General features: G+C 41.5%; 4 protein-coding genes across 7 annotated transcripts; 2 read left to right on the top strand and 2 right to left on the bottom strand.

Moving 5' to 3' along the window:
* Positions 1-320: 320 nt before the first annotated feature.
* On the bottom strand, positions 321-5870 carry dennd11 (DENN domain containing 11). Its single transcript, XM_057052592.1, has 9 exons — positions 5277-5870; positions 4778-4877; positions 4502-4660; positions 3727-3874; positions 3503-3641; positions 3275-3406; positions 2840-2990; positions 2678-2746; positions 321-2563 (listed from the first exon to the last, which is right to left on the bottom strand). Exons 1-9 carry the CDS (start codon positions 5671-5673, stop codon positions 2368-2370), a joined length of 1491 nt encoding a protein of 496 aa, XP_056908572.1. The 5' UTR covers positions 5674-5870; the 3' UTR covers positions 321-2367.
* Positions 5871-6133: 263 nt separating this feature from the next.
* On the top strand, positions 6134-10265 carry wee2 (WEE2 oocyte meiosis inhibiting kinase). Of its 2 annotated transcripts, XM_057052590.1 has the most exons (12): positions 6134-6273; positions 6611-6907; positions 7023-7234; positions 7399-7456; positions 7776-7945; positions 8043-8164; positions 8259-8405; positions 8475-8579; positions 8648-8733; positions 9195-9365; positions 9685-9833; positions 9923-10265. In XM_057052590.1, exons 2-12 carry the CDS (start codon positions 6620-6622, stop codon positions 10086-10088), a joined length of 1674 nt encoding a protein of 557 aa, XP_056908570.1. In that variant the 5' UTR covers positions 6134-6273; positions 6611-6619; the 3' UTR covers positions 10089-10265. The 2 variants fall into 2 exon arrangements, with proteins under 2 accessions (XP_056908570.1, XP_056908571.1); XM_057052591.1 differs by having other exon boundaries at positions 6190-6907.
* Positions 10266-10459: 194 nt separating this feature from the next.
* Positions 10460-12166, top strand: bida (BH3 interacting domain death agonist). Of its 2 annotated transcripts, none has more exons than XM_057052597.1 (4): positions 10460-10731; positions 10930-11170; positions 11303-11415; positions 11593-12166. In XM_057052597.1, exons 2-4 carry the CDS (start codon positions 10945-10947, stop codon positions 11788-11790), a joined length of 537 nt encoding a protein of 178 aa, XP_056908577.1. In that variant the 5' UTR covers positions 10460-10731; positions 10930-10944; the 3' UTR covers positions 11791-12166. The 2 variants fall into 2 exon arrangements, with proteins under 2 accessions (XP_056908577.1, XP_056908576.1); XM_057052596.1 differs by having other exon boundaries at positions 10465-10731; positions 11300-11415.
* Positions 12167-12373: 207 nt separating this feature from the next.
* Positions 12374-22906, bottom strand: bcl2l13 (BCL2 like 13). Of its 2 annotated transcripts, none has more exons than XM_057052589.1 (7): positions 22768-22906; positions 21778-21982; positions 20578-20667; positions 20223-20379; positions 19366-19438; positions 19163-19291; positions 12374-14334 (listed from the first exon to the last, which is right to left on the bottom strand). In XM_057052589.1, exons 2-7 carry the CDS (start codon positions 21917-21919, stop codon positions 13303-13305), a joined length of 1623 nt encoding a protein of 540 aa, XP_056908569.1. In that variant the 5' UTR covers positions 21920-21982; positions 22768-22906; the 3' UTR covers positions 12374-13302. The 2 variants fall into 2 exon arrangements, with proteins under 2 accessions (XP_056908569.1, XP_056908567.1); XM_057052587.1 differs by having other exon boundaries at positions 22650-22887.
* Positions 22907-23029: the final 123 nt, after the last annotated feature.

Below are 23029 nucleotides of genomic sequence, written 5' to 3' on the forward strand. Positions count from 1 at the left end.
GTTGATTTGTTGATTATAAGTGTATATAAGTACAGTTTATTGTGGATTCTGTTTTTTAAAATTGCATGTTTGAATGTTTGACAGCATTACCTACAACGTGTTCTATGCACCACACAATTCTAAGTGATTTTGCAATTATGTGTCAGCTGATGAATAGACAATCCTACTTTTGCCATAGTACAACACAGTTTTTAAATAATATTGTGAAACATTCTGCTAAGTTTTCTCAGAAGTATAAGCACTGATCCAATTTGTGGAGGCAAGAAAAGCGTAGAAAGAGAAAGAATTGCTCTGCAGTTAGAGAGTATGAAGATAAGACAAACTGTATCAAGGATTTATTGTTTTATAGTGGCAGCTGTACAGTGTATTTTAACAGTGGCTCATGCTATCCTGTGGACAATTCAGTATTTCACATTAGCAAAGGTGAATACTTGATTTACATCACAATCAAGAAGTTAACTTGGATATGTGCAATACATTTGCTGTCATCTGACATTCAGTAGTATAAGCTGTACAACTGACTCTTTCCTTAGTGCTGGTACACATCTGTGAATGGCTCCACAAACAAGGCATTTCATACAGTAGTGTGTGTAGTGCACATTCCCGTTTACATTTAATACCTGTAAAGCAAATGCCGTCATAGGCAAGTGTATATGTGGGCTGACAACAAAATACATCCAAGTCAGCAGGTTTGCTGGAGACAGTAAGGTGATTTAGAAGTGAAGACAACAGTGAACTTAAATCTTTCATCACAGGCTGCTGACTCATATCTGTAAATGAGTCACGTTGCTGCAATACGTTTAAGAAAGTTGCATTTCCATAAGGCCTCTTTTAAAACAACAAAGCTAAAGTGCCCCTCGATTAGAAATGCAGTCCGTGGGGCACTTTTTAAAAATGCTTTAACCAAGCCAGAATATATACTGGTTTAGTAAAGACTAAACAGTCCAGGGGAATCTACTATTCCCAGAAAGAATGATCCTGTGGTACACTGATGAAAACAGGATATGTGGATCACTGGCTTATGGGAAGCATGAGCAGAAACTATTCCAAAAAAAAGCTATTCCAACGTGGAACAAATTATCAATGATTGGCAACATGATGAAAGAGCTAAACCAATCAGCTTGGGCAATTTAAATAAGCACAGTTGGTCAATTTCTAGAATTGGATACTCTCCATGTGTACACATTGAAAAGAGGAAGAAAAAAAGACAGTGCAGAGGAGTTAAAGGCTGCTCAGTCCTCACCATGACAACAAAGAGCTCTTTGTCCCAGACACGGAGAGAGGGTTGGTGGGGTTTTTGAAGCTGAGCATTAAGTAAACTACGCAAGGATCCTTTTTTTTTTAAAGCATGACAGCTTCACAGAAGACATACAGCTGATGATCAAGCACAGTACAGCTAAAAACTGTCAGCTCAATTATAACCTGCCTGTTCATTCCAGGACATAAAGGTAAAGAAGATAAATGCAAAACATACAGCAGAGGATGGTCAAAACTGGTGAACAAGGTGGGGCATGCATATGCACTGTATACTCATAAAGCTCAGCTGAGTGTGTATCACATGACAAAAAGCCTTCAAAACAGCCACACAGTCACACAAGGTAAAAGGAGCCGTTTTCAAACAAATCCCTTCTTTTTCACCGAGTCAGAGTCAATAAGGAATCATCACATTCATGACAAATAATGCAAATATTTCAACCAACAGGTCACATTCAGCAGACAAGTGAAGACCAACCTACACACATTGACTTCTATTGCTTTTTTTGTTTGTTTGTTTTTTTTAAAGGCAAATGAAGAGTTTGTATACCAAAGTCCCATCCAAATTAGAACAGCACATTGTATAACTGTTTCAAAACTAAAGTTGAAGTGTATTTGAAGGGACAAATTATTTCCATCTCAAAAGTGGGAGGCAACATTACGAGAGATCAGTCTTCATTGCAAAAGGTGCAGAGGAGGAAAACGATGACTTATCAACGTGTCAGGAAATTCATATATTTATCCAGTGCTTCAGTCAGGGCCTCATGACCAAAGTCAAACAAGAACTTACAAACAAATATGACATAAGCTGGAATATGATTTCTGAAGTGAATAATTGAAAGAGTAGACAGCTGCTCAGTGCCACTGCCATTGTTAATCTGCCTCCTCTGGAGCAAAATGTGTGCATGGTGTCCACACCAATGTCCGATGATGTCTACGGGTTAGAGGTGGCACACACAGGATAGCAGGAAAGAGTTGGATGTCCCAGGGGAGGGGCAGTGTCTCCAGTGCTTAGTGTGTGCGTTCTTATGTGTGGAGTGGGTTGGGGGCCAGAAGGCACAAATATCCAGTGAAAATACAGTTTTGAATTCCCCAAATCAAGAGGGGACTCACTCAAGGGCAGCATGGGTTGTCTATGACCAGTGTGATGTCAAAACCGTACACCTCCAGCAGATCGACCAGGAAGGAACGATCGCCCTGGGGATCCAGCCCCATGGCCCTAACGTGATCAGCGGTGAGAGTAGGATCAATGCTCCCCGCAACCTCAGAAAGAGTCTGGAAGATGCGGTTGTTGAGTTCCATGAAAAATCTAAATAGAATTAGAGACAGCGGCATGAATTTACAATACTCATACCTATAGAAGACTAGTACTGCTTGTGTTTATGACTCAAGTAGAAAGCACCAGCATGTCTGTCAGACTCACAGAATGAAAAGATCTTCTTCATTTGATGTGCAGTCTTCACCCACCTCCTGAGAATATAGTAACATTTGCCTGGGGAAACAAAGTGCATATATAGCATTATCACTAAAAAATACCACTGTTGAATGCAAATATGAATCCAATCGTTCTGTGTTTATCATTCACCTCTGTTCACTCAGCTTCCTGTATTTCTCTTTATCTGATGCATTGAGCCGAAGCAGTGACTGCAAATGGCTCCTGTGCGTTTTCACATTCTGGTTATCAATATAGACGTCATATAAGTCCTTCTTCTCCTCAAAAATTTTCTCTGTGGTGCCTTAATCCAAGGTGAAAAAGAGCACATATATGGGGAGCTTATGAACACATGCTTCAAAAAAAGAAAAAAGTATGGAAAATAAGGTAATAAATGTGCAGAATTCAATCGAAAAAGATAGTCTAGTGTTACTCTTGCTGATTGGTCAAATATCTCATGAATCATTCAAAAATTATTATTATTAACATGATCCTGTAAAAAAAATGAATATTAGCTAAACCCACAATTTAACAATTATTACACTCTGTTGAAACTGTGAAAAAGAAAAGGCTTTATCAAAAACTCACAGGCTACATAAGACATCTCTGTTTGCAAAGCAGCTATGTCGGCTACGTTGATGTAGAAAAAAGGCCGCAGTTCCGGCACAGAGACACCTATTCCTGGCAAAGAGACGTTGGCCAGGCAGCAACAGCAATACACTGAGAGAGGGTGAAAAAACATTGGAAAAACACACACGTGTTAAAACAAACAATCACTCTGCACTCAATGTGTGAATGTTTTTTTGTGCATCTCACCCCTGTAGCAGACCACACCAACAGGTGGAGGGGAGAAAATTAACAGACGCTTCCTGAGCAACACAAACTTCCAAAGGACCATGATCTGCTCCCCGAAAAACTGAATGAACTGGGACATGCAGCCAGCTGGGTGGGTTATCTACAGGAAGTTAAGCGGAAAAAAAAATCAGACTGGGTGCATATGCCTTTATCGAGGATTAATATGCATCCTGCTGGTTGCAGACCTTCATTTCGGCATGCATACAGCGGTTGATATTGGTGACACTCCAGGTTAGGCAAGAAGGCCCATTTCCTGCAGGGGGAAGCACTGCCCTTTTGTCCTCGTAGAAAGCCTCCAGGGGAGAATACTGGCCTGGACACTGTAACTGGTGCCTATCAAACGAACAAGTATATCAGATTACTGAAAATTGTAAATGCAGAACCACAAATCTGAAATTATTCACTTCATCATTATTCATCGGCATTTCTTGTTCCTAAATTGCACACAGAGTGTATCATGGGGTGACAGCAACGGTACACAATCGCGTATCAATTACGAGTAATGTCAGTTCGTGTTTGACATATTTCTGTTTCCAAACCAATCGCCCATGACTGTAGAATGTAAAACCAACAACCTCAACACGCACACATCTGCCAGTCAGTCCATTCTGAATTCAGACACAGTTTAATTCGCCAGAAAGATTAGCCGACCTCGACTGTGTTAAGAATACATGCATGTTCAAAAAGGAGATATGGAGATGTGTTTTCAATGAGAGGACTGAATGAGAGGGGCAGAATTAAGAGAGGCTGTCAAGGCCTCAACACAAAAACCTTGTGTGTATGAGAATAGCTGTAACTGGGTCTCTTTGTTCATGTTTAATGGATGAGACAATATCGGAACAAAGGAGCAGTGACAGGAGGTGGGCACATTGGAGGGAAGGTTGTGTCAGAAGATAAACAGAATATAAATATGATGGCACACAGGCGATGGGTACACACGCGATACACAGTGTGTCTAACCTGACTTGGTTCTCCAGGAAATGCATGTAACGGTAAAGCAGAGTGTAGGAGGGACACAGGATTCCCACCGATTTCATCCTCGCTCCTCGTTCCAGCTCACTCTCGACAGGCATGTTGGCGAAACAGGCCAGCCCGAAGTAGCAGCCTTTTCGGAAATAACTACCAAAAGGGGCAAAGCAGAGATGCGGAACGGTCACACAGATTAGCCAGCACAATTTCAACATAGTGCATTTGACCTGAATGGTGGGGGGTGGGGATGGGGGGGGGTGTACCCACATGAAATCATTGGTGATCCGATGGGAACCACTGGCCATGGACTTGAACTCGACTCCATCCAGGTTGATGTCATGAGGCAGGCACCACTCTACCATGTTCCCTGCATGGTTTAGGCACATTTAATCATGAAAGGATTTCCCCATGTAGAGTTTCAACCTGTCAAACTTCTCTTGTAAAATTGTACATCGCAGACATGAGTCACAGACAGAGAGTGACAGTAAGGAATCAATGACTCGCCTGCTGGATTTCTCAACAGACCACTTTCATACACCAAACACATCCTCATTTTGGTATCTGATATGTTTCTATCTTTTAGATCTGCAGGAATACTTAGGTATTGCAACACATACCAACAGGATAATTTTTTGTCACTGTGCATTATCAATGAACGGGCCACAACTTGTCTGGGCTGATATGTGCATAAACCCTCTAATAAGAGTGTAGTTTATAATCGGTAGGAATTATTAATAAGGACATTCACTCCCGCCCGTTTGCCTACCCGATCTTGTGTCAAACGTCACCACAAACACGGCTACGATCTGGTCTTTTTCCTCCCACTGATCCTTCACCGCGAAGAACCGAACGTTCGGATCTGGAACGAAATGCTGCCCAACAACCACCGTCTGCGGGCGGCCTGAACTTCCATCCCCTCTGGCGACAACAGCTGTTAGGCTCCTCGTCGGCTGGCTGCAGGTGGCGTTAGTGCTGGTACCCCACCCTGAACCAAATGCGTTGACCGTCGGTGTGCGAAGACCATTTGGCTGCGAACTTTTCTGCGGCGGCGTGTCGTCTTTCCGCGGCGCTGAAGACGGCGGCGGCGGGGCCCCTTGTTTCGGATCGGGCGGCGGAATCTCCTCCCAGTCCAACAGCGGGGCTCGGTCCGATTGTTTTACCATGGCGGCGGTGGTGTTACTGACCGCTCCCGAGGACTCCGGAGGGTTGAAATGTACGCCAAAAGTGTGCTGACCAGTGCAATCTAACAGTCTAAACACGCCGCTGGAACCGGATCATTATTTCCTCCTGCGTGCTGGTTGTTATCTATGTATTTGTAATCGTGTCACATCCACTGACGGGCTGTGCTCCCCCTCCAATCTCACTGTTTTGATGACGTCGTTACTTCCGCCCACGTGTCTAGTTTAATATTTGCCTATTACAGCCAGGTTTTATTTATAAGATCACTTTTCATTAAAATTACTTTTAGTTAGTAATAATATATAGTATAGGTAAATGTTTATTACTTCAACATTTTCTAGTTTGGATTCTGGTAAATTTCATATTTTCTTGCAACAATTGAATGTATATTTAAAGTATTATTGTTTGTTGGTTATTTATTTTACTCAACGTTACTAAAATTACATCCAGGTTGATGGTTTATTAACATTTCAGCTAATCAGAGAAAAAGGTGTGTTTACCCAGTTGCGCAGATCATTTAAACAGGAAGTCATTTACATGCAAGGCGCGAAAGTTAAGCAGCGGAAGTGGACGGCGACTCGTTCGTGAGTATTTAGAATAAACATGGTTCAATGTTTAGAATCAAAGAACTATGCATCTTTGTGGCTCAACTTGGAAGCTTTTTGTGTAGTTGGACTAGCGTGCTTTAATTTTATAGCTTGTTTTTCGTGGAGCTTTCCAGTTGATTTGTTATGAACAAAAAGCAGTAGTTGTCATGGACAGTATCAGGTCATTGTCCATGCAGACTTTAATCAGTTTCATACTTGTTTCACCCTGAAGACAAATTGCTAATAACCCAACACACAACTTGAATCTAAATTTGAAGCGTTCCAGTGTCACAAACAAGTAAACATTTAAAATTAAGTCTGTGCCAAAACTCAGGCTCCAATCATGGCAAAACCATTTGATGGGATCAGTCAGCAGCTGAATTTCACTAGTGGTGGAGAGGAAGGAAGCAGCAGTAGCGACAACAGTTCCGACTACTACACCTTCAGGATCCGCAGTCCCAGATTTGCAAGCTCCAGTGTTTTGAACCATGAGTCAACATGCAAGACTCCTAGGCCGCAACGTCACCGCAGTAGAAGCAGCACCGCATCCTCCCCTTTACAGTGCACTAGCCCAATACCTTATGCTTCATGGAGGAAACTGAGGCTCTGTGACTCTCCAAGCACACCAAAGGTGGGTCCATCATTCAGCACACTTCAGATGAAACAGACCTGTTCTAGGTTTTGAACACAAACTCAGTCAAAACCCAGTGGTGGGTATATTTTGTTGTCTCCCTCCAATCTTGCAGAGCCTGCTTTCCAAGTCCTCCCAGCCCTGCTCCAGCACTAAGAACTGCCGCACTCAGAGGACCCTACGCTTTGTCTCCACCGCTGCAAATTACGTCCATGTTCCTCAGTCGGTCAATGTGAATCCATTCACTCCTGAAACAGTCCGCAGGAGCAGTGAGTTGCAGTGGAGGACCAGTTTCAGGGGTGATGATGATGAAGACAATGGACGAAGGTACAAGCTGTTATGTGGTCAACACTTTTAATCCCTAATGAGGGATTTATTCATTTTGGTCACAAATTGGGGAGACTGTCTGTATTGTAAAACAGGATGTAGGTCACATCTCATTAAGATACTGGATTTCTGTCTGCTTACAAAATATTTCATTTTCATGTCAGGTTAAAACACAGTCTCACATCATCTGAGGAGGATGAAGAAACCTTCCTCCCACCTAAGGTACTATTCTTCTATCTTCTAGTTACTGGAACACTCCCTCTCAGATGCTTCTGATATAAATTCATCAGCCGTTTTGTCATCTTCCTCTGCCTCCTCACATTGTGTGGTTTGTCCAAAATTACATGCTGCCAGTTCTGTTTCTGGGACATCCAATAAGGAATTTCCAACAGCAAATCCCACATCTTTATCGGAAGAATGGCCATATCTGGTGATTCTGCCGCTCTAGCTGCAGTCGGATTCGAGGCTTGGTTCTGTGACGTGTGTTCCTGTTGTTAGGGATTTCTTGTTGTGTCAGCCCCTGCGTCTGTTTGTCTGGCAGAGACGTGCTGTCCAGGCTTTCATGCTGTCTCGCTATGAGAGCGAGTTCCTGGAGCTGGAGTGCATTGGCGTGGGCGAGTTTGGGGCAGTTTACAAATGTGTGAAGCGGCTGGACGGTTGCTTATACGCCATAAAACGATCTCGACGACCCCTGGCAGGCTCTGCCAACGAGTGAGTCAGCAGCATGTTATTTCTCTGCCAAGGACAAAGAATTTTTATTTTATTTCTGTGTGCATCAAATCTCCCCCTTGCTGTAATGTCTTCTCAGGCAGCTGGCACTTAAGGAAGTGTACGCGCATGCTGTACTTGGCCACCACCCACATGTTGTTCGATATTATTCGGCATGGGCAGAGGATGATCACATGATCATTCAGAATGAATACTGTGATGGTAGATAGATTAGTTTAGTTAGTGAATTCTCATATGGTCAGTGCACTAGCTTGAATTGCGAGGTTTGGAAAACCTCATTGCATTTGTGCTACAGGTGGAAGTCTTGCTGATGCCATTTTGCAGAAGGAGGGGCATGGCGAGCTGTTTTCAGAGCCGAAGTTAAAGGATCTGCTCCTGCAGGTGTCCATGGGGCTGAAATATATCCACGGCTCAGGCCTTGTACATCTGGACATCAAACCAAGTGTGTCTCATTGTGCTTGTCACTCATTTTCCATTCTTGTGCCTAAAATCTCATTTTAACTCTTAACAGGTAATATATTCGTCTGCCAGCGTACTGACACGAGTGGCGCATGTGAAGGCGAGAGCGAAGAAGATGATGATGGGAGAACTTCCACAGGAGTTGTTTATAAAATTGGTATTTAACAATTAAATGCAGTTAACGTGGTGTTTGTGATCATATCTGATGCCTACCAATTTCTGTAGGGGATCTGGGTCACGTGACATCAACCAATAACCCTCAAGTAGAAGAAGGCGACAGCCGCTTTTTGGCCAGTGAAGTTCTGCATGAGGTAAAAAGCTGTGCTGCTGTCATAGGTCCCGTCCGTCATCAAATATGTTATGAAAAGTGATTTTTATATTGTATAATAACCTCACCATATTTAGAGCAATATTTGTGTTTAAAAGATTTAAAAAATATCTATATATTAATGTGATTTCCCCTCCAGTGATATTGATATTTGGATATCATGTTTCTACAGAAACTCAGAAATAGCAAACAGTCATGGATGGGAGCTGTGGCATTTGTGAATGTCACTACAAAATAACAATTATTAGAAAAATACCATCAAATTTCTCCTTTAACTCTTGAAAAATTAGGTAGTTCTATATTCTCAACATTAGATTTCACCCAAATAAGAATTCTCATTTGGGGCCAGATTTAATTATGCCTCAAAAGTTTAAAGGCCTGAAATCTGAAAAATATTTTAGTTTCTTTGATTCTTTTATTCATCTCGATCTTTCCATCCTCCAGGATTACAGTAACCTCCCCAAGGCAGACATCTTTGCTCTGGGTCTGACGGTGCTGCTGGCTGCCGGGGCTCCTCCACTGCCTCAAAATGGAGATGAGTGGCACAACCTGCGAGAAGGGAAGTTGCCTGAACTGCCACAGGAGCTGTCCCCACCCTTTAGAGCCCTGCTGCAGGTTGCTCATCTCCTGTCATTTTCCAATGCTTGAATAATTACTTTGAAACATGTTTTATTAGGTATTTGCACTATATATATGCACTATATCTAGCCGTGTGCTGATGGTTATCTGGGTGTTGTTGCTTTTGTCCATCATGATGTAATTTGAGTTTTTAGTGTATTTTTCCTATCCATTGTGTGTAGTTCTAACTTTTTTGCAGTTTAAATGAGGTTATATTGTTTTTTTCTAGCTGTTTTGTAAATGGTATGCCTTCGGGTAAAAGCACTCTAAAAGAGAATTATGTAGAGAGAAATGTTTTTTCTGTTTGCTATCATAGTTGCTGCTGTATCCTGACCTGACAAAACGTCCATCAGCCAAAGAGCTTTGCAAGCATGTGATGTTAAGAGAAGAGAAGACTGGGAGGCTGGCAGCTCAGCTACGCAGAGAGCTTAATGTAGAGAAGTTCAAGACTGCCATGCTTGAAAAGTAAGGGTCAAAATGAAAGATTTCAAAACTCATCTTGCGGAAATGTAATCTTGTATTTTCACTTCGCCCCCTCTTCCCATTATTTCTAGAGAGCTTCAGGAGGCACGCCAAGCAGTTTTGTCCCCTATGCAGAAATTAGGGCTTCGGGTGATATCTCCTGCTAAACTGGGGTGTCAGCCCAAAACGGGCAGAAGGCTTGTTGGTAGGAGTACTGCAAGATCCTTGAGCATTGGTTGTCCAGCATATGGAGTATAATGGGATATTTTGAGATCTCTGATGCAGTAGAATACACCAACAGCACATCAACTTTTCAAATTGACATTAAAAGTGACTTTAATTGCATGTAAATTATACAGATTTGTGTACTTAACAAACAACTCCTTTGTTTTAAACTGTAAATAAACATTTTAAGCATTTTTTAAATTTAAAGAATGTGTTTGTGATGGTTTAATTACAATGGAAGGTGAAAAAAATACTGCAGGGGAGTTTCAGCTCCAAGTTTTAGTCTTTATCAGCAACTGCATCCAACTGTGACTGTGGGACAGTGAATTATTATCCTTACAATTCTGCAATGCACCGTTTTCACTCTTTATCCAGATTTTATTATGAAGAAATGGCCGGAAATGACGTAAGTTATGCAATTACAATAGTTTGGCGGGAGGCCTTCAAATAGTAGGGTTTGGACAGTAAGCAGGTGGAATATTTTTTGAGTTTTGCAGGTAAACGACTATATTGTGACGGCTGGAATGCAGTTTTTCCTCCTTTGATCCAGCTATGCGTTCATGCACGATGCGCCTCAACAACACGCGCAAAGATAACGAAACCGTCAGTTTAAGACTGCCACACTATTATTCTGTTTCCTGAAGAGCAGAGTTATTCAACTCTCAAATAACGGAATGTAAGTACCGGTATTAGCCATAGTTTCAAACGCTTCCGCAATTATTTATATCCTTTGCAAGTAGAAGTTAACTTTGCCGTCCACGCTAATTTACCCTTTCCATTGAACACCGCTCATTAATCGTCGATACCTTTGAATACTTTGATAGAATCTTCTCGTTTTTTCGTATGTTGCTAGCATTGATGCCTCACTGTGCAGATTTAACAGGACCAGATGGATGAACCAGAAACCGCTTTGGTCATTTTATCCTTCCTTCAAGCGGACTATAAAAGCGCAAATTACAGAGATGAGCTTGCGTCTCTGGAGCAGGAAGTAACTCAGGGCATCGACTTGAATGGCTGTACGGGGGCATCGCTGGATGACGGATGCCTTGAAACCGACGGTTTGCGGTCCACTGGCATCACATTCCGTCTGCGTGGTGTTGAGTTCCAGAGGCTCGGTGAGGTTTGGATGTGTTTGATATGAGTTAAGTGTATGGCACGTTTAAACACGTGTATGTGTCCTTGAGTCGTTTTATGATCAGCCATTTAAGTGTTATTTTCCTTGGAAATGTTTCATGCGGGTGCAGCAGCTGCCCAGCAGGTTGCAGAAGAGCTGAAAGACATTGCAGACCAGTTGGAACATCGACTTCTGGCTGAGGCCACACAGAACCTGAGGAGGAACCTTTTGATCTCCACCTCTGATGTAAGTCTTACCTGCAGTTCAGAGTTCTGCAGAACCTTTACATTAAACTACCCAACTGTTGTGTTACAGGGGTTATTTTAAATCCAAGATAACATAATTACTATCTTGTCATGATTGTACTAAACATGATTTTTTTTTTCTTTGTGCTCTGGGGTTTATTTGTTTTTTAACCTTTAGAAGTGGCAAGATCACCTCTCCAGGGAGGTGTCCAGGGTCATGATGCAGAGTGTGACTTTGAAGGAATGTGCTCAGGAGCACATCACTTTGGCCCTCACTCTGGCTCTGGTGAAAGGAGTGTGTGAGCAGACGCCACAACTGCTGAGAAACCTCTTCACCACCACGCTGCACTACATCGTTCACTCGAGGACCAGGTGACTGAGTGAAAGTGGGGAAATCTCAGACTGTCCCACAGGGGCTGGTTCTCTCTGCAGAAGTAGAACATTTCACAGAAAAGAAAGCATAAATACTTTTACCATTCTCAAAATGGAGAAATTGAATTATTTTTTATTTGATAATGTAAACTTTGTTTTAAAATGGCATTTTTAGATGCATACTTGAAAAAATGGGTATTTTTGTCAACAAAAACCGTGGGAAAGGGAAAAAGTATGTTTGTATCAGGTTTTGACTATTCAGCAAAACTACCCTGTATAGATGGATGTCAATCCTGACTACATTAAGGCATTAGAAAACTCAGTAACCTCAGTGTTTGAATCATCAGGTTTGACTGTAATAAAATACTTTTTTTAAAAGACGTTTTATATTGTTATTTTATTACAGCTTTCAATCTGATGGCAACCATATAGCTTTGGCCTTGATCGATATAAACTTGTTCCTCTGTTAAGCTTTAATTGGGTATTCTAAGGGATCAGATGCCATAACTGATGAGCGATGGCAGAGTTCTGCTTGTTATTAGGCAAGTGGGTGTGTAACATACTGGCAGCAAATGAAACCACAGGCATTAAATAACAGCATCTGTTTATTGGCTCCACATTTGTACACTGTAAGGAACTAAGAGTCATACGTATGTAGATTTTATGACTAAAGGTGGCTACTCTTGGGGTATAATTCACCAGGTTAAAGATGTTGAGCAGAAGCCACTAACCTGAGGTCATTTAGTAGCCTTTTCAAATGTTTCATGATGCACAGCCTATATGAAACAAACTAAAATCTGCCTCATTACAGTATGCTAGTCCAAGGAAAATACTGACAAAACACCAGTCCATCAAAATGTCTTTAAACATCCATGCTGTTCTAGTGGAATCTCCTAAGGACAGCACTGGTTAAAGTCATAACTTCATATACATAGACATTATGTGATAAGCCATTGTACTTTAATGTATAGGGAAGACATTAGCACTGTACTATCTATATAAAGAACTGTATACAATCACTTTGAGGTTTTCTTGAAAGGCAAGAGGTGGAGTGCATTTGCAGATTTTTTTAAAACCCTTATGCATACATCAAAACACACAAACAGGTAAATGCCTCATGATTGTCTCATCTAATTGATCACCTCACAGTGGCTTACTAGAAAATTCTTCTCAGGGACAGAATGTGACTGTCACCAAAAAATATAGGTCCATCACTCAGTGGAGCAGTGACAGAAAAGTGCACAGAGCCAAGGATTCTAAAACCAACCTGAGAGGAGGATAAGAAGTTCACACACTCAGTTTTCAGGAGATTTTTTGTAGAATTTTAATACAATGCCCAAAATAATTAAAAGAAAAATAATAATCATAGGAGTGCATCACGTACCGCTGTATCGTTTTTCCAAAAGCATTGTTAACACTTGAAAGCCCAATTTCGCAAATTCAAAAACAATTTCTCATCCCACATTGTGTGTACAGATACATTTATTCCAATAACTCTCCCTTCCCTGAAACAGAACTACTTTCTCCTGTATCTGATGACGCTATATATGATAACAGCAGCGAGGGCCACCAGCGTCGCACCACCATAGACCAGCACTTGGAGCTCCGGTGCTTGGTTGAGCTGAGCTGGTGGCTCCTCAGCTGGGGCTTCTGCAGCAGCCCCTGGAATTGGGGTAACAGCCTCCGCTACCTCTGGTACTTCCACAGTCTCTGGTTCTGGTGGGGGAGGCACTGCATTGGGCTCTAGCTCTGGTTCTCCTCCAGGAACAGGGTCAGTGTTGGCTTCAGCTTCTGCTGGACTGGAAGAAGTTTCCCGGTCTGAAGATGCTGGTGCTACCTCAACAGGTGCTGGGGCAGGGGCAGCTGCTGGTTCTGGCTCAGACTCTGTTTCTACTGCAGGGACAGATAAAGCTGCTGAAGGTTCTGGCTCAGAGGCAGGGGGTATGGCAGATTCTGCATCTGGAGGAAGTAACTCGGAGGAGGCAAAGGAAGGTTCTGCAGAGTAGACTGTGGGTATTTCAATTACAACAGGTTCCTCCAATGATAGCAGGGAGGCTGGGGTGCTGCTGCCTGCTGCTGTTGATACTGAAACAGGGGGCACACCCTCCAAACACTCTTCCCTGAGCTCAGCCAGCTCACTCTCTGTGCCTAAAACACTCATCATGCTCTCTTCTATCACTCCAGCTTCAGAGACCTCCTCAAGCAGTTCAGCCTCCTCACGCTCGACGTGGACAATGTCCGAGTTAGAGGAGTTGTTCTCGCTACGCTCTTCAGCCAGAGCCACCCCTTCATTACTGTCCAGACTCTTCAACTCTTCAGGGTCCATCTCGCCCACCTGAGCCCAAGACTCGTGGCCGGCCAGAGAAACGGGTAAGCTTTCCGTGGGCCAGGAGCTGTGCTCGCTGCTGCTCTCTCCTGCACAAAGCAGTGATGAAGGTGGGCTGAGCTGGTCAGGATACTTCTCCCCGGACAGGATGTAAATGTCGTTGCTGTCTTCAGCAATGGTCACCCCTGGCTCCCCTTCAGGCTCCAGGCCAAATATTTCACACTGTTCCAAACAGAGACAGAGTTGACAGTAGTAGGCTGTTAATTATGTTGTGAAAACCAAAATGAATATAATAAATTTTCATTTCACTCACTAAGAAAAATCGCAAGAAGTTAAATAAAGTCAAATCAACATGACAAAGACAAAATCTAGTCCTTTAAAACAGTTTTCAGAATGCCAATTTCCTTTTGTTCATTTGCTTTTCACTATAATTAGCTTTATACGCCACCTAGTGGGATTCAGCCCCTACCAGGTAACGTCAGCAGCCATCTGCACATTTGTTTTACGTAATAGATTACATCATACAAGCATGTGGCGACAGATATTGTGTCGCTAAAGCAAAATACGATTAAATAAATCCAATGTTATCTGCTGAACTAATGTGACCTCAAAATATCTTTCCTAAAGCTTTCCATGTGAAATCTAGGGAAAAATAAATCATGGTTGGCTGTATTATTTATTCTGCAGATTAGAGAGCAATGTGATGCAGGTGTAACAGGCCGATAACTGGTTTCAGTCAACACTCCAAAAAGGAAAAAGCGACAAAAAAAACCAAAACAAAAATGCTGGCAATTCCTAGTTATTATATTTCAAAGTATAAACTCTAAAAGTTCATTTGCTTTTTAGGAGAGTTATAAATGACTGGACAAAATTTCACAGAGATATTTTTGTCAAAATTTAAGTGACTGAAAAAATCACACTGACAAGATCATCACAAGGTCATCTGTTTCAGCCTGTGCATCCAGCAGACAATACACAGAAGTGAGAACCCACATCAACTATCCAAACTAGAGATCCTCCAAGCAAAGCCCAAAGAGAGATGGTCCAAACAGGAAGTGTTCAGCCATTTGATAAATTACTAACATAGTTATGGTCTTTTGGAATGTCAGCAGTTCACCAATTTGCTTCTGTCTCACATTTGCACATATAAGCATGTAAACCAATGTTCATCTATGTAAATAAGACCTTTATATGACATCATCAAGCCGGTCAAGGTCATTTTCCTCGGGGGAACTCACATCCCAGATGAAGAACAGGAAAGAGATTAAAATGGTCTTCTAAGGTTATCTAACATTTGCTTTCACCATAAGCTGATTTACATGTAGGATAGCTGGAGTGAAAGCCTCAACCTCAGGACAAAGCTCCATGTCACCACAATGTGAATGCCAGAAATTCTAAAAATCCACAGGAAAACCATCCAATCACAACAAAAAAATGATCAAAATCTAGAAAAATAATGTGAACAAGAGCAGATCTACTGTATTTACTGAAAATTAAACACTCTGGTGAGAAAAGTAAATGGAAATCTGCTCCAGACATAGTCTTCTGTTATTTCCAAGTATTGCTGAAGCAGAAACCTACACTCAGAGGTGTTTCATCAGGTGTTCTCTTCCCACCCTCGCTCCAGGCCAAACATCAACTGCTTAAAAGAAATTCTTGCAGTAGAGCCAAGCCAATAAAACTGAAACAGCACTGCCTAGGCCTAAACTGCTCAGATATTTAACATGTAATCTGAGGCAGATTCCTGATATGACATGACAGCTATCGTGCCAGAAAACTTTGAAAATATTTACTAAAGTGGGCAGCATTTTAGGAGAAGCGAAGAATGTTACATATGCTCAGGGCTGGGAAATACAAAAATCAATGAAAATGTAATGTAATCAATGTAATGGAGTCAAACGCATGACGTTTACAAAGATGACTGCTAAATTCCACTGAATTCACATATCAGCTGAGGGTGGAGTTAAGAATGCTGCTAACCCTCACCCTAACCCCTAGCCTCGAACTTTGCACAATTATTCTTACATTAATGAAACCAATTTCACTTGCAAATAAAACAACAAAGCTTAAACTAGACAATTCCACAGAAATGATGACTGTGTGGAATCACCCACAATCCACCTCTCTCAAGAGTGTGTGTGTTCTTGTAGTTGTTGTATACTGAGTATAAAAATACTTCTACTAGCAAAGTGGGGACATTTTTTGGGAGTGATTTTGGCTGTTCCTAACAATTTAAAAGTTTGAGGGCCAAGAAATGGTTTTGAGGTTGGGGTTAGAATTGGGTTTAGGTTAGGGTTAAGAACAGGTGATTAGTTGGGATGGTTAGGATTAGGGACTGGGTAATGAATGATGCCGATGAAAGTTCTCACAAAGTCTACAAAGTATAAGCCTGTGTGTGCGTGCATCACTGAGTGAGTGAGCGTCCAAATTCTGGCCTTCATTTGTGTTCATCGAGTTCATTTACTATTTCATGCAAATGAACATAGAATTACATTCTGTACAAAGGTTGTGAAAAAGTTAAGGATTTATGTGTTAGGGTTAGAGGGATTTGCTGCACAACAACCTGCATCTAGAAAAGAGGTTCTCTCCGAAGATACCTTCACCATTGATGTGAAACTGAAAAACAGACACGTGACAAGCCAATGGTAGTGCCTGGGAGTTGGCAACTGCAATGTTACTGCAGGTTTACAACACAGCTACAAGTGGGACAGACAAACCGCCTGGTGACAATGTTGATAGAGGATTATGAGAGTTATTTCGGTGGATTCCTCAGTCTGTGCAGACGGTCTGAATTCTACCACTTTCCCATGGATGCAAATGCAGAGGGATACACATGAGGGCACTTACATAACACTGGGGAGTGGTGTAACAGTGCATGATGTGCCGTGACACACCACAGGCTAGAAACCCTTTAGTACATCGCCCTCAATACATGATCCTGGGTCTTCCCAGGGGGTCTCCTACTTTGCAACCCATATCAATTAATTAGTTGCTTTTTTACTTTTACTATTTGCTTATCAAATTGAGGAGTGGCCACGTTACTGTTGTAAGCATTTTAATCCTTAGAATCCACTTTCCAAACCCAAACACATGAACAATAAGGACATTTTTGCACCCTTGGTTCTCACGCAGCAGTTTTTGCTATCAAACCCTGAAGGGCATTGAGAACTGACGCAAATGCAGCTCTAAACAAAATGTTCATTCGTTGACATGAGAACTCAGAAGCTGGATGGTGACATATCATGTCATGCCCCCACATCGCTTCAAAAGCACCCCCGCCACCCTCCCCAACCCCTGTGGCTGTGTACTGTCTGACAGCTACATGTTTTGTCCCTGCCAACTGAGGTGTGCATCAAAATTAAGGTCACAATAATCCTTTTTGTCTTTGTGATGTAACCAAAAATGACATCATGAGATCCATCCAAACAAAGTGTTCTGCTCACAATAGAATGATTGAGACCTTACCATTGGTCTGTCTTCTTAAAATGAAAGGGAAATGAAAATAAAAACAGACAGGTCAATCTAGGAGCGATTATTATGTTGATACAAGTTGTGTTTGATGCAAATTCAGCTGCTAAGCAGTCAATTGCAGAACACCTGAGAGGTCAGATTATTATCCATCCTCTCTTTAGGGTTCATGGATGTATTACATCATTAACCCATTAAATATGATTTGACTGTCATACTCGCATGATCGATTACTTGAAACTTCAAACAACTGAAAATTACTAACACTGTTGTCACTAGATTTTGCACTATATTCTGTTTTTGCCTGAATATAAACACTGAATGACCATTGAGAGTAGCGAATCATAATCACAAAATAAAAATGTTTGCAAGCAAGAGCTAGAACTGGAAATACCGGTCTGCCAGGCAGCCACATTTTTCACACATGCAGACATTTCACAAGTAAAAACAACATTACCTCGGATGAATCCCTGCTACGAACAGATCAAACTCAGATCGTCAAGACAGAGCAGATGTAGGAAGCCAGGCAAGGAGAACTGTGCACGCATGCAGCTGTTAAACTAATGGAGATTTCCCTCTGCTCTCATTGGCTCACCGAGCTCCCTTGTCTCTTTCCCCTCCCTCCACATCGCCACTCTGTCTATTTCCCCCTCCCTCATTATCCTGCCCCAGTCGCTCATCTCTTCATCCTTTGTGACGTAACAGCAAGCAGTATCGTACTGTTGTTCAGAGCCAGCACACTACTGCCACCATTTGCAACAGGAAAATCAGGAAGGACGTCATTACCATGAGGTAATGGTGAGCAGAGCGGAAGCTAACACATCAACCTTCAATAGCATGACATCATCCATAAAACCCCTTTATGACACGCTGAAGAGGCTATGATGACAGAAGTTTAATTTCAATGATGACAGCAAAAATAAATCAAAAAGATTCAAATAAATTCCTGCATATTATCATATTTACTTTCATTGTTGCTTTTTTCTTACCTGAATTTATGTCAGATCAACTTTTAATATGTAACTGCAAACAATGGTGTTGGACAGCAAAGTTCATATTTAGGTGAAAAATGCAAATTACTCAAGCTGCTGAAATACTGTTGGAATATTCTAGTTCAATGTTTATAAGCATAAATACATGTTATCAGAGGAAACTAAATATAGCATCCACCAACTGACTGAAGACAATATTGTGCAACAAAATATCAAAAAGTCCCCTTAAATATTGTGAGTATAGTTAGTATGTGGACTAATTGCCAAGTTTTACAGCCAAACAGGCCAATTCTGCGAAATATTTTGACTTGGTGCTGCTTTTTTAAAGAACAGGAATCAGGACCCTTTAGTACACAACATCTCTACAAGAAGCTCACTGATGCCCACATCTGGTTCCCTTCCAACACCAACCAGTCCCCAGAAAAAAATCTAATCCCAATATCTTCAGACACTTTGGTGCCATAGTTGAAATATACCAGTCAAATATTTAAAAAGACAGCACACACATACCTCAAATGATACTGCTATCGGAGACTGAAACAGAAGCATAAATATAATATTGTTTCACCCATATATTAAAAAAAACTCACCCATCCTCCTTCATGGATAATGAAGGCAGCCTGTTCCTCCTCCAGAAAACGCAACCCCAACTGTAACAGTGTTGTCAGTGACTGGCCCTCCCACTGTAAAACCTGGAGCAGCACCAAAGGTACTAAGACCTATGAAAGGGAGTGCAAGTGATGAGCAATGAGATTACTTCATCTGCAGCTTCTCATGCAGTGGCATTACACACCTTGTTCCAGCCAGCTTGAGTATGGGACGAGAGATCCAGTGCCACATCTCTGAATCTCTGGTAGTCTATGGGTCTGTAACAGATGAACGCATCATTGCTGGGAGATCATCTGTGCATTTGTAAACTTCTATGTGCAGTGTGTTTATCGAAGGTGAACAGTTCCCTAAGCCTGAGCTGTCGCTTGCCATCTACTCAGCTACATGTGGCCACAGTTGGTCGTCCAGTACAATTATCATTTTATCTGTTTTGCACAGCAGCTGTGTACTGTGAATCCTGGTTAAAGAACATCCCTTAACGTAAAACATTAAGATTTTACACATCTGCAAGAGCCAATTTGCATTCTCGTCATCTTTTTCAACATGAGGGAAATCTTTTGGCCTCATTATAATTTCCATGTGGAAATTGTGAATGTGTGTGGGCATTTCTTACTCCTGGGTAAAAGTTAACAACTTCAGAAATGTATTAATACAAGATGGATAATGGGCATTACGTTGTTAAAAGCAAAACTGACTGTTTTACTGTAAGTGGCTGCCTTGATGACAGAACAACACATAAATTTATATTGTTTGCTTAAAATTTGCTTCATCATTTTGTCCATATTTTACAAATCTACACCTGCAGCCTTCCTAGAAGTTCACCAAAAAAATGAAGCATGCAGCATGATATCAACATTGACTTTTCTCATTCCTAGATTGTAGCTCTGAAACTGTGGACACATATTCCCTTTTCATACATCATGAATATACTGCTGAGTCCACAGGTTTTTGAATAACTTTATTTTTTTTGTGGCAAAAACTGCCATAACTGTGTGTTGCAGAGCTCCACACTTCTCACATTCACAAAATAAGAAAGCTGACCCTGTGAGGAGTGTGTCGACAGCTGCTGCCAGGTTTGTGTCAAGCTCTCGGGCCACACGGTCTCCCACGGCAGCGAGACAGTCTTCCACCGAGCTCTCTGGGTTGGATGGATTAAACACCAGTGACATGTGTTGCTCGAAACCTGTTGTGGGAAAGGCTGAAAACACACAGAGCAGGAGTGTGTTCTCAATCCCTATCGCAAAACAGAACAAATGGTGGCAGTGCTGAGTAAAAACAATAGCGCACACACATACACTTCTTAGCTTTGGATCCTTTGGATGCTCAACACCTACTTGTAACACAGGATCAGTACATTTGGAACAGCTTGTGTTTGTGTCCGTGTGTGTCCACTTACAAGCAGTTATTTCATCTTCCAGCCGTCTTAGCTCTTCCTGTATCTGAGGTTTTATCACAGAATTCCTCTTGCTCTCCTCCTGGTTATCTCCTTGAATTCAGAAAAAAAAAACACACACAACATGTCAGTCTTCCTTTGTCTCTCCACCCCACAGGAATTATACATGTATTTAAAAACACAGTCTGCAAAACCGCTATTGTTGCTCCTCATACAATACCATTACATTTGACATAGACAAAAAAAACTTTTCTGATAATAGCTCTGCAGTTTCTGAAGATAGTTTCCAATATTTCACAAATTCCATTTAGAATAACGAATGCACGCGACTAAATATACTGTCACTACACATATATGATGACCCAGAGGCCTGTTTTTCCTCAGGGGTCGTTGTTGAAACAGCAGAGAGCCGTGCAGCCAGCCGCCAACAATCTCGCTTCAGTTCTCTGGCGTGTGAGTGATCCTGCAGTGATTCCATATGACAGCCTGTCAGAAATTGGACCAGATCAAGCGGAAAGCAGGGATCAGCCACTCTTCTGCTTTGTCTACCCATTCCAAGCATGCACATAATAATAAAGACAGGCAGGAAATACAGAGAACGTCCCCCTCTCTGTTTGTTCCTCAAAAAACTTCTTTTCGTTCCACAAGAATGACAAGAATGTCTCAAATAGTCCTGTAAAACTGTAGCCCTGTACTCACCAAAGTTTTTTTCAATGCTAGCACACCTTCTATAACCATAAAAAAAACCTGGTGGGAATCAGTGTGAGATTTACCAGCGTAATTCAATCACCCACAGGCCACAGATTGGTAATAGACTCGTAAATGTGTTGGAAAGGTAGGACAAACAGAAACTCCTGGTGTGTGTATCTGGTATACACATAAATGAAAAGCAGCTGAAAGTCTGAGGCTAAGACACAAGGCTTTTATAAAATCCAGACAATGTCCTGTCGTATAAATTCTTTAGAGCATCATGTAGCATTGACTTATTTGCAAGCGCTACATAATGATCACTGACATGTACAGACTAACTTCTGTGCTACTGAAATAAATGAACACTTGTCTACATGCCCAGAATATTTTACAACTGTGCACATTATTCTTTTTACAGAACTGTGTAAAAAAGAAAAGAAAAAACTATATAATACAATATGATGGTTGTGCCCAATGTTGTAAATCACTAGTTTAACATGAAATTTTTCGGACCTTCAGCTCTAATCAGACCCTGTGGTCGAGGCAGCAGTCCCAGATAGCTCAGCACAATGTATTTGGTTTCGTAATGGAAACCGTCAGGCACAGTGGTGGCAGAGGTGCTGGAGGTAGCAGATGCGGGGCCTGAAGCAGCCATTGGACAGACCTGGGTCAGGCTCTCAGGCACATAGGCTCTTAAGGTCAAAGCTGGACGAGTCACCTGTCAAGCAGAGGAAGAAAATACACTCTTTGGTTCAATAATCATTATTCCCTGTCGGATATATGGGCAAATTACTGATTTCAAGAAGATCAAAGCATAAATAACTGTTAACTGTCTTCAGCTGTTAGCTGTCCTCAAAATCTGAAATCGTGTGAACATGTCACAACTTATAACTGATCTTTATTAATGTTTGAATTGTTGAAAACTGACAACACAAAGAGAAAAACAGGCCTCTGTCTCATTTGTGTTCGTTTACAGATTGCACGAAGTAAAATTATTTCAACAAGCCATCCCACAGCGCCAAATTAACCAAAATGTAATCTAAACGTTGAGGCACGTTAAACAGGTCGTTTATGGGAATTTTGGAAGAAAATTTTTGAGTTAAAGTTCATCAGTTTTAAAATGAGGCGAATCAAAGCGTAAAAATGAGATTAACATCATTTTGTTTGATTATGAAAGGACTTCCGCTTTTAGGTATCAAAATAAAATTTGATTGAGACAACACTATGAAGATTTTTATTTCATGCTATAACAAATAAGGAAGGAAATATATTCAGTAAATAATTTTATTTTATTTGTAACATGACTGGAAGATTTGACTCACAATTACGACCACGTATATCATGTTAGATAACCATTCGACACTATAAATAAACAACACACAAACCGTCACATTTGAGGGCAGTCGTCCATGAAATGTCTCATCCCACATTTACGATATATTAGCTAACTATAAATAATGTGTGCCTTTCGGATAAAAACGTCCGCGTTTCCTAAATTCTTACCGTCCTTTTTCAAAGGCAACCAGGTGCTTTTAAGGGACAAGTTAGGCGACACAGTCCCTCCCAGTGGCAGAATTTGCTGAAGAGAACGCAGAGAGCCCCGCTAGCAGGCAGCAGTAAAAACCAATTTAGCTGTGTCCTCTAGAAGAGAAGCAAACTTAATTTCCTCTGTTACCTTCAAAATAAAACGTTGGAGTTTGTCAGAACGGAAGTGAAAACGCAACTGTCATTTTACAGCGTTAATGAATCACATAAAAGGAGCCAG

Source organism: Takifugu flavidus, chromosome 13 (genome assembly GCF_003711565.1).
Source record: "Takifugu flavidus isolate HTHZ2018 chromosome 13, ASM371156v2, whole genome shotgun sequence".
NCBI lineage: Eukaryota > Metazoa > Chordata > Actinopteri > Tetraodontiformes > Tetraodontidae > Takifugu > Takifugu flavidus.

Coding starts and splice junctions, on each gene's coding strand:
- dennd11 (XM_057052592.1), bottom strand. CDS start 5,673: ATGGTAAAACAATCGGACCGAGCCCCGCTGTTGGACTGGGAGGAGATT. Junction 2,747..2,839: donor AGGAAGCTGAGTGAACAGAG/GTGAATGATAAA, acceptor TTGTTTCCCCAG/GCAAATGTTACTATATTCTC. Junction 2,564..2,677: donor GAAGAAGATCTTTTCATTCT/GTGAGTCTGACA, acceptor AATTCTATTTAG/ATTTTTCATGGAACTCAACA.
- bcl2l13 (XM_057052587.1), bottom strand. CDS start 22,694: ATGTGGGATGAGACATTTCATGGACGACTGCCCTCAAATGTGACG. Junction 20,668..21,777: donor GGGTCTGATTAGAGCTGAAG/GTCCGAAAAATT, acceptor TCTGAATTCAAG/GAGATAACCAGGAGGAGAGC. Junction 19,292..19,365: donor CTCAAGCTGGCTGGAACAAG/GTGTGTAATGCC, acceptor TCCCTTTCATAG/GTCTTAGTACCTTTGGTGCT.
- bida (XM_057052596.1), top strand. CDS start 10,945: ATGGATGAACCAGAAACCGCTTTGGTCATTTTATCCTTCCTTCAAGCG. Junction 11,171..11,299: donor TGTTGAGTTCCAGAGGCTCG/GTGAGGTTTGGA, acceptor ATGCGGGTGCAG/CAGCTGCCCAGCAGGTTGCA. Junction 11,416..11,592: donor TTTTGATCTCCACCTCTGAT/GTAAGTCTTACC, acceptor TTTAACCTTTAG/AAGTGGCAAGATCACCTCTC.
- wee2 (XM_057052590.1), top strand. CDS start 6,620: ATGGCAAAACCATTTGATGGGATCAGTCAGCAGCTGAATTTCACTAGT. Junction 7,235..7,398: donor GATGAAGACAATGGACGAAG/GTACAAGCTGTT, acceptor TTTTCATGTCAG/GTTAAAACACAGTCTCACAT. Junction 8,734..9,194: donor CCAGTGAAGTTCTGCATGAG/GTAAAAAGCTGT, acceptor TCCATCCTCCAG/GATTACAGTAACCTCCCCAA.